This window comes from Tachyglossus aculeatus, chromosome 6, assembly GCF_015852505.1.
Source record: "Tachyglossus aculeatus isolate mTacAcu1 chromosome 6, mTacAcu1.pri, whole genome shotgun sequence".
NCBI lineage: Eukaryota > Metazoa > Chordata > Mammalia > Monotremata > Tachyglossidae > Tachyglossus > Tachyglossus aculeatus.
In genome coordinates this window covers 40,820,028-40,833,593 of record NC_052071.1, presented here as the reverse complement: position 1 = coordinate 40,833,593, position 13,566 = coordinate 40,820,028, and the positions used below count along the sequence as shown (strand labels likewise).

General features: G+C 48.9%; 1 protein-coding gene across 3 annotated transcripts in view; it reads right to left on the bottom strand.

Annotated features, from left to right (window-relative positions):
• Positions 1-7,500, bottom strand: part of ZDHHC9 (zinc finger DHHC-type palmitoyltransferase 9) — a 42,940-nt gene extending 35,440 nt beyond the window's left edge. Inside the window, exons 1-3 of one of the 3 annotated variants that reach the window (XM_038748075.1) lie at positions 7,399-7,491; positions 5,900-6,073; positions 5,378-5,667 (exon numbers count right to left, since the gene is read on the bottom strand). In XM_038748075.1, the coding sequence (XP_038604003.1) occupies positions 5,378-5,544 (167 nt within the window). In that variant the 5' untranslated portion in view covers positions 5,545-5,667; positions 5,900-6,073; positions 7,399-7,491. Of the gene's footprint in view, positions 1-5,377; positions 5,668-5,899; positions 6,074-7,398 lie in introns of those variants that run through there. The other 2 variants (XM_038748074.1, XM_038748076.1) reach the window with 2 other exon arrangements.
• Between the last annotated feature and the right edge of the window lie 6,066 nt (positions 7,501-13,566).

The following is a 13,566-nucleotide window of genomic DNA, read 5'->3' as shown; positions in this document are numbered from 1 at the left end:
GCCACTGGCAGGCTTTCAGGCCCATCTGGACCACTGCACAGTTGCAGTAGCATTGTAATAATAATAATAATAATAATAATGATGGTATTTGTTAAGCGCTTACTATGTGCAAAGCACTGTTCTAAGCGCTGGGGAGGATACAAGGTGATCAGGTTGTCCCACGTGGGGCTCACAATCTTAATCTCCATTTTACAGATGAGGTAACTGAGGCACAGAGAAGTGAAGTGACTTGCCCAAAGTCACACAGCTGACAATTGGCGGAGCTGGGATTTGAACCCATGACCTCAGACTCCAAAGCCCGTGCTCTCTCCACTGACCCACACTGCTTCTCTTGTAATATGGCCTGGTATTTGTTAAGTGCTTACTACGCACCAGATACTGTATTAAGCCCTGAGGTAGATACAAGCTCATCAGGTAGGGCACAGTCCATGCCCCCAAACTCCTCACCCTTGGCTTTAAAGCAGTCCGTCACCATGCCGGCTCCTACCTCACCTCGCTTCTCTCCTTCTACAACCCAGCCCGCACACTTCGCTCCTCAAGCGCTAACCTTCTCCCTGTGTCTCCATCTCGCCTGTCTCGCCACGTCCCACCTCCGGCCTGGAATGCCCTCCCTCCTCAATTCCGACAGACAATTCCCCCGCTTCAAAGCCTCACTGGAAGCACATCTCCTCCAAGATGCCTTCCCAGACTAAGCCCCACTTTTTCTCATCTCCCGCTCCCTTCTGCATCACCCTGACTTGCTCCTTTTGCTCTTCCCCCCTCCCAGCCCCAAAGCACTTACGTACATATCTGTCATTCTATTTATTTGTATTGATGTCTGTCTCCCCCGATGTAGACTAAGCTCATTTGGGGCAGGGAATTTCATTCATTCAATCGTATTTATTGAGAGCTTACTGTGTGCAGGGCACTGTACTAAGCACTTGGGAAGCACAAGTTGGCAACATACAGAGACGGTCCCGACCCAACTGCGGGCTCACAGTCCAGAAGAATGTCACAGTCTAGGGAATGTCACCGTTCATTGTTGTATCGTACTTTCCCAAGCACTTAATACAGTGCTCTGCACACAGTAAGCGCTCAATAAATACAATTGATGAATATGGGGCTTGCATTCTTAATGCCCACTTTACAGATGAAGTAACTGAGGAACGGAGAAGTGACTTGCCCGAGGTCACACAGCAGACAAATGGTAGAATCCTTCTGATCCCCAGGCCCATGCTCTTCCCACTTGGCCACGCAGCTTTCTTTTGGTAGAAAACTCTTCTCTGGATCCAGATCTACCCAGGCCAAACCCAGTGCTCAATGACAAAATTACATTTCCTGGCTGGGATACCACTTGTAGACACCCTCCCTCAACACATCAACCCCATTATGAGCCAGTATTTCTGAGTTTTTCAGCTCCAATCCCTGTCCCCCAAAACTCTGCCATTCCCTTTGTAACCTCCGAGCTTGGCTGCGCTGGTAGCAGGGCGTGGGGGACAACCAGAGACCCCAGTGCTTCTGCACAGCAGCTGCTAATCGGGTGCTCTCCCAAGCTCACCAGGTGGCCTGCTGGACGATGCACTTAATCCCAAATCCCCTTCTGCCAAGGAAGAAACAAACAGTTTTCAGCTGGGGTAGGGACCGTCTCTATATGTTGCCAACATGTACTTGCCAAGCACTTAGTACAGTGCTCTGCACAAAGTAAGCGCTCAATAAATACGATCGAAAGAATGAATGAATGTTACCACAAAATGGACTGTTTGCCAAACCCTCGTGGGATGGACTGAAAATGACAATAGGAGCGTGTGAGTTTGGGATTTAAAAAAAAACTCATAGATTTGCCTCAAGGGGGACTTGGGTACGCTGAGTTCTCACTATGTTCACAATTCTGGGTTAAACTACAGGCTGAGTCCCTTATATACAGGACAACCTCGAGCACGGGCCTGGGGGTCAGAAGGTCATGGGTTCTAATGTCGGCTCCGCCATTTGTCTGCTGTGTGACTTTGGGCAAGTCACTTCACTTCTCTGGGCCTCAGTTCCCTCATATGTAAGATGGGAACTGAGACTGTAAGCCCCCTGTGGGACAGGAGCTGGGTCAACCCGATTTGCTCGTGTCCACCCCAGCGCTTAGTATGGTGCCTGGCACACAGTAACAAATGCCACAATTATTACAAAGAACAGGATTAAAAATGGAATAGCGAGAAACTCTGAGGCCTAGTAAAGCATGTGCCTGAGAGCCAGAGGACCTGGGTTCCAATCCTGACTCTACCACTTGCCCAAGAGCACCCAGCAGGCAAGTTACATAACATCGCTGTGCCTCAGTTTCCTCAACTGCAATATAAGGATTCAGTACCAGTTCAGCCTCCTACTTAGGACTGTGAGCCCCATGTGGACAAGGACCGGATCTGGCCCGATTAACTTGAATTAACCCCAGCACTTAGAACAGTGCTTGACATTCAGCAAACGCTTAACAAATGCATTTTTAAATAAATGCTGTTCCCCAACACCATCACCAAAGGTGGAAGGGAAAAGGGGCTTTAAGTACATGATTTATGGCCCAGGAAAAGAGGGATCTGCAAGTGGGAACCCTCAGAGAAGCAGTTTGTTTGCTTTATGGTATTTGTTGAGCACACACTAAGTGAGTAGGTACAAGTCAATTAGGTCAGACACAGTCCCTGTCCAGCATGGGGCTCACAATCTGAAGTAAGAGGGAGAACAGGTACTGAATCCCCATTTTACAGTTGAGGAAACTGAGGCACAGAGAAATTAAGTGACTCATTCAAGGGCATAGAGCCAGCAAGTGGTACACACAGGATTTGAACCCAGGTCACCTGACTCCCAGGCACATGCTCTTTCCACTAGGCCACGCTGCTTCTCAATGGTGAACAGAGCACGGGCCTGGGAGTTGGAGGAGCCGGGTTCTAATCCCAGCTCCGCCACTTGTCTGCTGTGTGTGACCTTGGACAAGTCACTTCACTTCTCTTTGCCTCAGTTCCCTCACCTGGAAAATAATAATAATGATGGCATTTGTTAAGCACTTACTATGTGCAAAGCACCGTTCTAAGTGCTGGGGAGGATACAAGGTGATCAAATTGTCCCACGTGGGGCTCACAGTCTTAATCCCCATTTTAAAGATGAGGTAACTGAGGCACAGAGAAGCTTAGTGACTTGCCCAAGGTCACACAGCTGACAATTGGCAGAGCGGAGATTTGAACCCATGACCTCTGGCTCTCAAGCATGGGCTCTTTCCACTGAGCAATGCTGCTTAAGACTGTGAGGCCCAAGTGAGACAAGGACTATGTCCAAACTGAATAGCTGTATCTACCCCAGCAGTCAGTAACTGCCTGGCACATAGTAAGCACTTTATAAGTATCACAAAAAAGTACAATTATTCCCTGTTACAATTAAAGAAGTCATAATACAAACATGCTGGAGAAGCAGCGTGGCTCAGTGGAAAAGAGCCCGGGCTTTGGAGTCAGAGGTCATGGGTTCGAATCCCAGCTCCGCAACGTCTGCTGTGTGACCCTGGGCGAGTCACTTAACTTCTCTGAGCCTCAGTTACCTCATCTGTAAAATGGGGATTAAGACTGTGAGCCCCATGTGGGACAACTTGATCACCTTTGTATCCACCCCCAGTGCTTAGAACAGTGCTCGCCACATAGTAAGCGCTTAACAAATGCCATTATTATTATTATTATTATTATTATTATTATCATTATTAGTTACTCAAGGCACTGGGTCATCAGATTGGATCCTCCTACTTCCTCATTCCTCTCCTTTGAGACCTTGTTTGCAACCAGCTCTGAAATATTGAGGTTGTCAACCAGTCAGGAGGAATTTAGAAGCAAGCACACACCTTCATACCTGGGGCTTCCTCCCAGGAGATGCCGATACTCTAGAAATGCCATTCTGACAGATAGTACTCAACCTGACTTCCCATGAAGGAGGTCTTTGTCACTGAATAACAACCGTAATTGTATGTTTCATCCCCAAAGACCTTCAGGTATGTTAGAAAAATGCCCTCTCAAACCAACTTCATACTCAGGTCTATCTCCAAACGGCCGCAAAGCCAACTTAACGAGAACTTTACCCAAAAGAGCAAGCGCTAAAACAAGATGGCCCTCAACCGATCAAAACAGAGGGTGTTTTAAGCCCAGGATTATCAGCTCATCCTGGGTCTGGATGGACGTCCTGGCTTGCCATTAACCACGGTGAAATTTTGCCCCTATAAAAAGTTGGTGATTCACCAGGGAAGAGTTAAAACTTGGCTCTTCTACAGATATAAGCTAAGGAAAAGCAAATGTAATTCATAGGGAACCAGAAAGGGAAAAGGAGAAACTACAACAAACACAAACACACAGGAGACCTAGCTGAGATCCAGGTGCCCCAGGGGATCACTTTTCTATGAGCTACCCACAGCCAGCAGCAAATGAGCATTTTACCAAGGCCTCTACAGACTTCTCTTTTCCATTCTCACTGTAACGTTTGTCTTCACCCCTGGGTGCATCCCTCTTTGATGACCCTAGGTACGAAGCAATCATAAAGACCCTCACTCGCCCACCTTTGGTCAGTGTTCAGAACGTTTAGCTCAGGGGACGGCAATGCCCGTCCCTGGAGGTGCTCGGAAAACCTCAGGACGCAGGGTATAAACTAGCCCCCAAGAGATTACGGTCAGTTTTAATTATCAACAGCGGCAGGCCAAAAATAGCCTTCCTTTTAGGACTCTTTTCCCCATCACCGAGAAGCCACTTGGCAGTGTAACTTGCCAAAGTACCATTCAGCACCCTAGAGAGGCCCCTCCTTTAATTCTCCTGCCTTCACTACCATATCAACTCCAGTTACTGGGGATAAAGGAGAGAGTTCAGTACGTCACGCCTCCCGTTTCCAACACGGACCACCTTTTAGGCTGACTGAGAACTTTCCGAACTTCAGTCTCGTCTCGAGGCAAGCAACTCTCCTCTCCTGGACTTTACAGTGCAGGATGATCCAAGATTCGGGGCAGACTATTTCACCAAGATGTCACCTTAAATGGTTATGTCTCCCGACCTCACTCTGTAGGTCTCCTAACAGCGAGCGGGTACCGTCATTACATCCGATCTCTAGAAATCGTGTCACCCAATCTTAATCGTTTTTTCTGACGAGAGGAGGAAGCGGAACCCAAGATGCCCAAGGGTTCAAACCCGCTGCTACGACCGTGAGAAATGAGTTACGATCAGTATGGGTAAGTTCCACCCCTTGGCTTCAGAGGACGGGGAAGAACACCCAAAGTCCTCGCAGACAAAAATGCTCCCAAACAGGAAATTTCTTCCCCAGCCCAGAATGCGGTAATCATTTTAGTCATGGAACACAAGCAGAAGGAGCGCCATAGTTGGGCAACGAATCTCCAATCTGAACTCACTCAAAGGCAAAGAAGAGAGCACACGTCCCCAGGATGAGGAAGAGCGTGAGATAGAAGATGCCCTTCTGCCGGGCCATCATGACTCGCCCATCGCAGCAGAAGGTGTTCCTGCCCGGTAGCTTCTCCCATTTCCGCGTCACCTTCTTCCTTACCACCATCACAGACATGGCTGCGCCTGTGCACGCTTGCCTTGGCTTATCACAGGAGGCCAACGGCCCGGACTGAACCCACCCGCGGCGCCACGCCCGCTGCCGACGGGTCAGGCATCATCAAAAGTCCAATCGCCGCCCCTGCGAAAAGTGAAAGACGAAAATCAGGCCCTCATACTTCTGTAGAGTTCAAAACCCTTTCCCAGAGGAAGCGTGATGGGGAATCCCGGTTCCTAGTAGATTACAGGGAAAAGGACGTGAGAACCCTCTTCTACTTAGGTGCTCCGGGTCCCATCCATCCCCTCTCCTCCCTGGCCAAATGGGACACACTTTCACCATCTATCATCCCCCGGCTTCTCCGGGGTTTTCCAACCTGACCGCCCCCGTGGGTGTGGAATGAGTTTTCTGTCCGCCACATCTCCTCTGGCCAGATTTCCACCTCCGGGGACCAGGAAATAGACACTCCCGCCGGCCTGGCTCCTCGGATCCTGAAATCATCGGGTCCGAAGATGCGATCCCGTCGTGAAGGGTGAGGAGCGGACTTGGACTGGAGAAGGGTTGGCGGGAGGTGAGGACGGTGGGTGGGGAGAGGCAAGCCTACTTGTTTGATTGTCTGTCTCCCCCTTCTAAACCGTGAGCCCGTTGTTGGTAGGGATTGTCTCTCTCTGTTGCCGAATTGTACTTTCCAAGCGCTTAGTCCAGTGCTCAGCACACAGTGGGCGTTCAAATAAACGCGATCGAATGAATGAATGAAGCCCGTGGTTGGGTAGGGATTGTCTCTCTCTGTTGCCGAATTGTACTTTCCAAGCGCTTAGTCCAATGCTCTGCACGCAGTGGGTGCTCAAATAAACGCGATCAAATGAATGAATGAAAAAAATGGCAGCATCTCATTAAAAGTAAAGAAAGTGCCATTCCTGGTGGGAAAAGGAGAAGCAGCGTGGCTCGGTGGAAAGAGCCCGGGCTCGGGAGTCAGAGGTCATGGGTTCTAATCCCGGCTCCGCCACTTGTCTGCTGTGTGACTTTGGGCAAGTCACTTCACTTCTCTGGGCCTCAGTTCCCTCAGCTGTAAAACGGGGATTAGGGCTGCGAGCCCCCCCGTGGGACAACCTGATCACCTTGTATCCACCCCAGCGCTTAGAACAGTGCTTGGCACATAGTAAGCGCTTAATAAATGCCACTTAAAGGGGGGGGGGGGGAGGGAACACGAGCAACCCCATGGGTTCACGAGGGATCCCTGGGCCTAACCTGGGCCCGGGCGGCGGCTCTCGGGTCTCAGGTCTGGATGGGGGGCGCGTCCCGTCGGTGGGACTGTGAGCCCACTGTTGGGTAGGGACTGTCTCTATATGTTGCCAAGTTGTACTTCCCAAGCGCTCAGTCCAGTGCTCTGCACACAGTAAGCGCTCAATAAATACGATTGATTGATTTGTCAATCAATCGTATTTATTGAGCGCTTACTGTGTGCAGGGACTGTCTCTATATGTTGCCAAGTTGTACTTCCCAAGCGCTCAGTCCAGTGCCCTGCACACAGTAAGCGCTCACTAAATACGATTGATTGATTGACCAATCAATCAATCGTATTTAGTGAGCGCTTACTGTGTGCAGAGCACTGTACTAAGCTCTTAATTCAATCAATCGTATTTAGTGAGCGCTTACTGTATGCAGAGCACTGTACTGAGCGCTTGGGAAGTACAGTCAATCAATCGTATTTATTGAGCGCTTACTGTGTGCAGAGCGCCGTACTAAGCGCTTGGGAAGTACAAGTTGGCAACATAGAGAGACAGTCTCGACCCACCAGTGGGCTCACAGTCTAAAAGGGGTCCTGAAGGGAAAACGACGGGAAGAGAACGATTGGGACTGGGGGGGGGGGCTCACCTGAGTCTTCCATGCCAGGGAGTGGAGGCCTGGGCGGGGATGGGGCCCAACCCCGGAGGGTTCTGGGAAAAAAAGCCAGTTTCTGGGGGTGCCTTCCCTTTGTGCCCCGGGGCTGGGCCGGGCCGGGCTGTACCACCGCCCCGTCCCCCGGGGGGGCCCGGCCACGTGCCTCCCCGCGCCCCCGGCCCGCCTAAGGCGGGGCTCCCCGGCCGCTTACCTCAGCCCCGGCGGCCAGCGGCGGGCAGCGCGGCGCTGCTCCCCCCCGCCCCGCCGCCTCGTCCTCGCCCTCCTCCTCCCCGCCCTCCCCCGCGGCCCGATGGAACGCTCCGCGCGTCACCGGGAGCCTCCCCGGAGCCCTCTCGCCATTGGACGGGGCCCCGCCCCGCCCCCCGGGAGCTCCGTCCCCATTGGCTGATCAGGACGCCGCTCAAAGGGGCCGGGCGCGCCACCCCGCCCTTCTGGCGCTCGGGGTCCTAGCGCCGACGAGTGGGGGGGGCTCGATAGGCTGTGGCCGAGGAAGCACGTGGCCCGGGGATCCGAGGGTCTTGGCCTGGGGTGGCGGGGACCGCTGGGTGGTCGCCTGGCCGGGGAAAAGCTCCTTCCCAGGCATTCCCCCCTACTGAGAGCTCACCTCCTCCAGGAGGCCTTCCCACACTGAGCCCCCTCCTTCCTCTCCCCCTCCTCCTCATCATCAATCGTATTTATTGAGCGCTTACTGTGTGCAGAGCACTGTACTAAGCGCTTGGGAAGTCCAAATTGGCAACATATAGAGACAGTCCCTACCCAACAGTGGGCTCACAGTCTAAAAGGGGGAGACAGAGAACAAAACCAAACGTACTAACAAAATAAAATAAATAGAATAGATATGTGCAAGTAAAATAAATAAATAAATAGAGTAATAAATCTGTACAAACATATATGCATATATACAGGTGCTGTGGGGAGGTAGGGCGGGGGGGGATGGGGAGGGGGAGGAGGGGGAAAGGAAGGAGGGGGCTCAGTGTGGGAAGGCCTCCTGGAGGAGGTGAGCTCTCAGTAGGGCCTTGCAGGGAGGAAGAGGGAGGGCATTCCAGGCCCGGGGGATGACGTGGGCCGGGGGTCGATGGCGGGACAGGCGAGAACGAGGTACGGGGAGGGGAACGAAGCTCCTCCCCCTCTCCATCCCCCCCCACCCCCACCCCGCCTTACCTCCTTCCCTTCCCCACAGCACCTGTATATATGTATATATGTTTGTACGTATTTATTACTCTATTTATTTATTTTACTTGTACATATCTATCCTATTTATTTTATTTTGTTAATATGTTTGGTTTTGCTCTCTGTCTCCCCAGTCTAGACTGTGAGCCCACTGTTGGGTAGGGACCGTCTCTATATGTTGCCAACTTGGACTTCCCAAGTGCTTAGTACAGTGCTCTAAAAACAGTAAGCGCTCAATAAATACGATTGATTGATTCGTTCAATCCTATTTACTGAGTGTTCACCTTGGACGTATTTACTAATCTATCAGAACAGTGCTCAGTGCTTAGAACAGTGCTTTGCACATAATAAGCGCTTAACAAATACCATCATCATCATTTATTTTGTTAATGATGTTAATAACAATAATCATAATCCCTTCAAAGCCCTACTGAGAGCTCACCACCTCCAGGAGGCCTTCCCAGACTGAGCCCCCTCCTTCCCCTCCCCATCCTCCCCACCTTACCTCCTTCCCCTCCCCACAGCACCTGTATATATGTTTGTAAATATTTATTACTCTATTTATTTTACTTGTACATATTTATTCTATTTATTTTATTTTATTAATATGTTTTGTTGTCTGCCTCCCCCTTCTAGACTGTGAGCCCACTGTTGGGTAGGGACCGTCTCTGTATGTTGCCAACTTGTACTTCCCAAGCACTTAGTACAGTGCTCTGCACACAGTAAGTGCTCAATAAATACAATTGAATGAATAATCATATTTGTTAATAAGAATAATAATGGCATTTATTAAGTACTTACTATGAGCGAAGCACTGTTCTAAGCGCTGGGGGATACAAGGTGATCAGGTTGTTCCATGTGGGGCTCACAGTCTTCATCCCCATTTTCCAGATGAGGTCACTGAGGCACAGAGAAGTGAAGTGGATTGCCCTAGGTCGCATTCATTCATTCAATCGTATTTATTGAGCGCTTACTGTGTGCAGAGCACTGTACTAAGCGCTTGGGAAGGACAAGTTGGCAACTTATAGAGACGGTCCCTACCCAACAATGGGCTCACAGTCTAGAAGGGGGAGACAGACAACAAAACTAAACATGTGAATAGGTGTCAAGTCATCAGAATAAATAGAAGTAAAGCTAGATGCGCATCATTAACAAAATAAAATAAATAGAATAGTAAATATGTACAAGTAAAATCAATAGAGTAATAAATCTGTACAAACAGCTCACACAGCTGAGAAGTGGCGGAGCTGGGATTCGAACCCATGACCTCTGACTCCCAAGCCCGGGCTCTTTCCACTGAGCCATGCTGCTTCTCTATAGCTATAATTCTATTTGTTCTGACGATTTTGACACCTGTCTACATGTTTTGTTTTGTTGTCCATCTCCCCCTTCTAGACTGTGAGCCCGTTGTTGGGTAGGGACCGTCTCTACATGTTGCCGACTTGTACTTCCCAAGCGCTTAGTCCAGTGCTCTGCACACAGTAAGCGCTCAATAAATACGATGGAATGAATGAACGTGTGCACAGCACTGTACTGAGCGCTGCCTCAGTTACCTCATCTGGAAAATGGGAATTGAGACTGGGAGCCCCAAGTGGGACAGGGACTGTGTCCAACCCGAGTTGCTTGGATCCACCCCAGCACTTTGGACAGTGCCTGGAACATTGTCAGCACTTAACAAAGGGTTAACATTGAATGAATGAATGTTGTTGTGTTGTAATAATAATAATGACAATAATAATAATGGTGGTATTTGTTCATTCATTCAATCGTATTTATTGAGCGTTTACTATGTGCGGAGAACTGTACTAAGTGCTTGGGCGGTACAAGTCAGCAACAGATAGAGATGGTCCCTACCCAACAACAGGCTCACAGTCTAGAAAACTGAACAACAACTGTGAACAATAACTAGAACAACAGACACTCCCTGCCCACAACAAGCTCACAGTCTAGAGGGGATGAAATGGGACCTTCAGGCTCTTCCATTCATCTTCCTTTGGAACCAGGAACTCTCCAGTCTTGGACTCTCACTTACTCAGAAGGCCGAAATCTTCTGTCTTTCTCTCTTTATTCCATTCCTCCGGCCTACATATAAAGCTCTTATCAGGGGTGGAAATGTGGGGCTGGCGGGGAGAGGAGGCAACTAAATTCAGGGACTTCAATTGGTATTTGTTGGGTGCTTATTATTCATTCAGTCATATTTATTGAACACTTACTGTGTGCAAAGCACTGTACTGAGCTTTTGGGAGAGTACGCCTTAACAACAGATACATTCCCTCGTCCCCCTCTCCATCCCCCCCTTCTTACCTCCTTCCCTTCTCCACAGCACCTGTATATATGTTTGTACATATTTATTACTCTATCTATTTATTTTATTTGTACATATCTATTCTATTTATTTTATTTTGTTAGTATGTTTGGTTTTGTTCTCTGTGTCCCCCTTTTAGACTGTGAGCCCACTGTTGGGTAGGGACTGTATATGTTGCCAATTTGTGCTTCCCAAGCGCTTAGTACAGTGCTCTGCACATAGTAAGCCCTCAATAAATACGATTGATTGATTGATTGATTCCCTGCCCACAAAGAGCTCACGGTCTAGAGAGAGCTCATAATAATAATAATAACGATGATGGTATTTGTTAAGCACTTATTATGTGCCAAGCTCATGTGCAGGGCACTGTACTAAGTGCTTGGGAGAGTACAATACAACAGAATTAGCAGATGCATTCCCCACCCAGTCTAGAGATTACAAGGAACAGAAATAAAGGCTAAAGTTCCCAGATAAAGTAGTTTCCTTTCTCACCACTGGTCAGAATGGGGAAAGGGAACAGGTTCTTCCAAATGTATTACCTTAGTCGGAGTTCCCAAGACACTTTTTCCCGACTTTTCCCTCCCAGCCCTATCCAAAAAGATACAGATCTGAGATCCTTAAAGATCTAGTCAGGTCTAGGTTTTGTTTCCGGATTCCCTGCCACCCCATGCAATGATATGCAACCGCCCTGTGTCACTGCTAGCCTTCTTCCTTCGGACATTTGGTTGCTGCATATATAGGTCAGACACCTGTCAACACTCCAAGAATGGAGCAAGAGTGATCCAAAAGAAACGCCCCAGATAACTCTGGTGAAAAAACAAGGAGTAGGTGGCAGTGATCAACAGTCAACAACAGGAAAGCAAACCAGCCCGGGAAAGATAAAAGAAGAAAAATCAGATTAATTCTCTGGTAGGCCTGAGGCAGTGGAAAAGGGAGGGCGTCTCCTTTACCAAAATGTAGCCCTCCTACCCTTACCCTTACCCATTCGCAAAGTCACACAGAGAAGCAGTGTGGCTCAGTGGAAAGAGCCCTGGCTTTGGAGTCAGAGGTCATGGGTTCTAATCCTGACTCCTCCACTTAGCTGTGTGACTTTGGGCAAGTCACTTAGCTTCTCTGTGCCTCAGTTATCTCATCTGTAAAATGGGGACTGTGAGCCCCACGTGGGTCAACCTGATGACCTTGTACCTATCCCAGTGCTTGGCACATAGTAAGCGCTTAATAAATGCCATTATTATTGTTTCCTCCTTCTAGACTGTGAGCCCGTTGTTGGGTAGGGACTGTCTCTATATGTTGCCAACTTGGACTTCCCTAGTGCAGCTTCTCTGTGCCTCAGTTATCTGTAAAATGGGGATGAAGACTGTGAGCCCCACATGGGTCAACCTGATGACCTTGTATCTATCCCAGTGCTTGGCACATAGTAAGCGCTTAATAAATGCCATTATTATTGTTTCCTCCTTCTAGACTGTGAGCCCGTTGTTGGGTAGGGACCGTCTCTATATGTTGCCAACTTGGACTTCCCTAGTGCTTAGTACACTGCTCTGCACACAGTAAGCGCTCAATAAATATGATTGAATGAATGAATGAATGAAATTCACATGCCCCTAACTCCAGGACATTTTCCTGTCCCTATACCTAGCAACAACTACAATGGAGGTAGCAGTTTGTGTTTGCAGATGACTCTACAAACAGTGAAAGTATTTTTTTTTTTGTATTTGTTTACAACTTACTATGTATCAGGCACTACACTAAGTTCTGGGGTAGATTGGAGATAATCAGGATGGACACATTCCTTGTCCCGTAGGGCTCTCAGTCTTCATCCCCATTTTATAGATGAGGTAACAGGCCCAGAGATGTGAAGTGACTTGCCCAGGTCACGTAGCAGACAAGTGGCGGAGCAGGGATCAGAAGCAGCATGGCCTGGTGGTTAGAACACGGACCTGGGAAGCAGAAGTTTCTAATCCTGGCTCTGCCCCTTGTCCGCAGGGTGACCTTGGACAAGTCACTTCACTTCTCTTAACTAGAACAGCTGCAGCGTGGCTTAGTGGAAAGAGCACGGGCTTGGGAATCAGAGGTTCTAATCCCGGTTTATTCATTCATTCATTCAATCGTATTTATTGAGCGCTTACTGTGTGCAGAGCACTGTACTAATCGCTCCACCACTTATCAGCTGTGTGACTTTGGGCAAGTCACCTAACTTCTCTGTGCCTCAGTTCCCTAATCTGTAAAAGGGAGATTAAGACTGTGAGCCCCATGTGGGACAACCTGATTACCTTGTACCTACCCCAGCGCTTAGAACAGTGCATGGCACATGGTAAGCACTTAAAAATGCCATCATTATTATTATGATGATTCTCTGTGCCTCAGTTCCCTCATCTGTAAGAATGGGGACTAAGACTGTGAGCCCCATGTGAGGCATGGGCTGTGTCCAACTCGATTAGCTTGTATCTACCCCAGCACTTAGTACAGTGTTTGGTCCATAGTAAAGGCTTAACAAATACCATTTTCTGAAAAAAGGTCCGCTGAGTCCCAGGCCCATGCTCTTCCCACTAGGCCACACTGCTTCCACGCGTGCGTCCACATGTGTGAATGTTGTTGAAATGCGCTCTTACCTACTTATATTCCCATACGGAAACAAAAAGTCCTCTGACTCCTTTGCTCTTTCCATT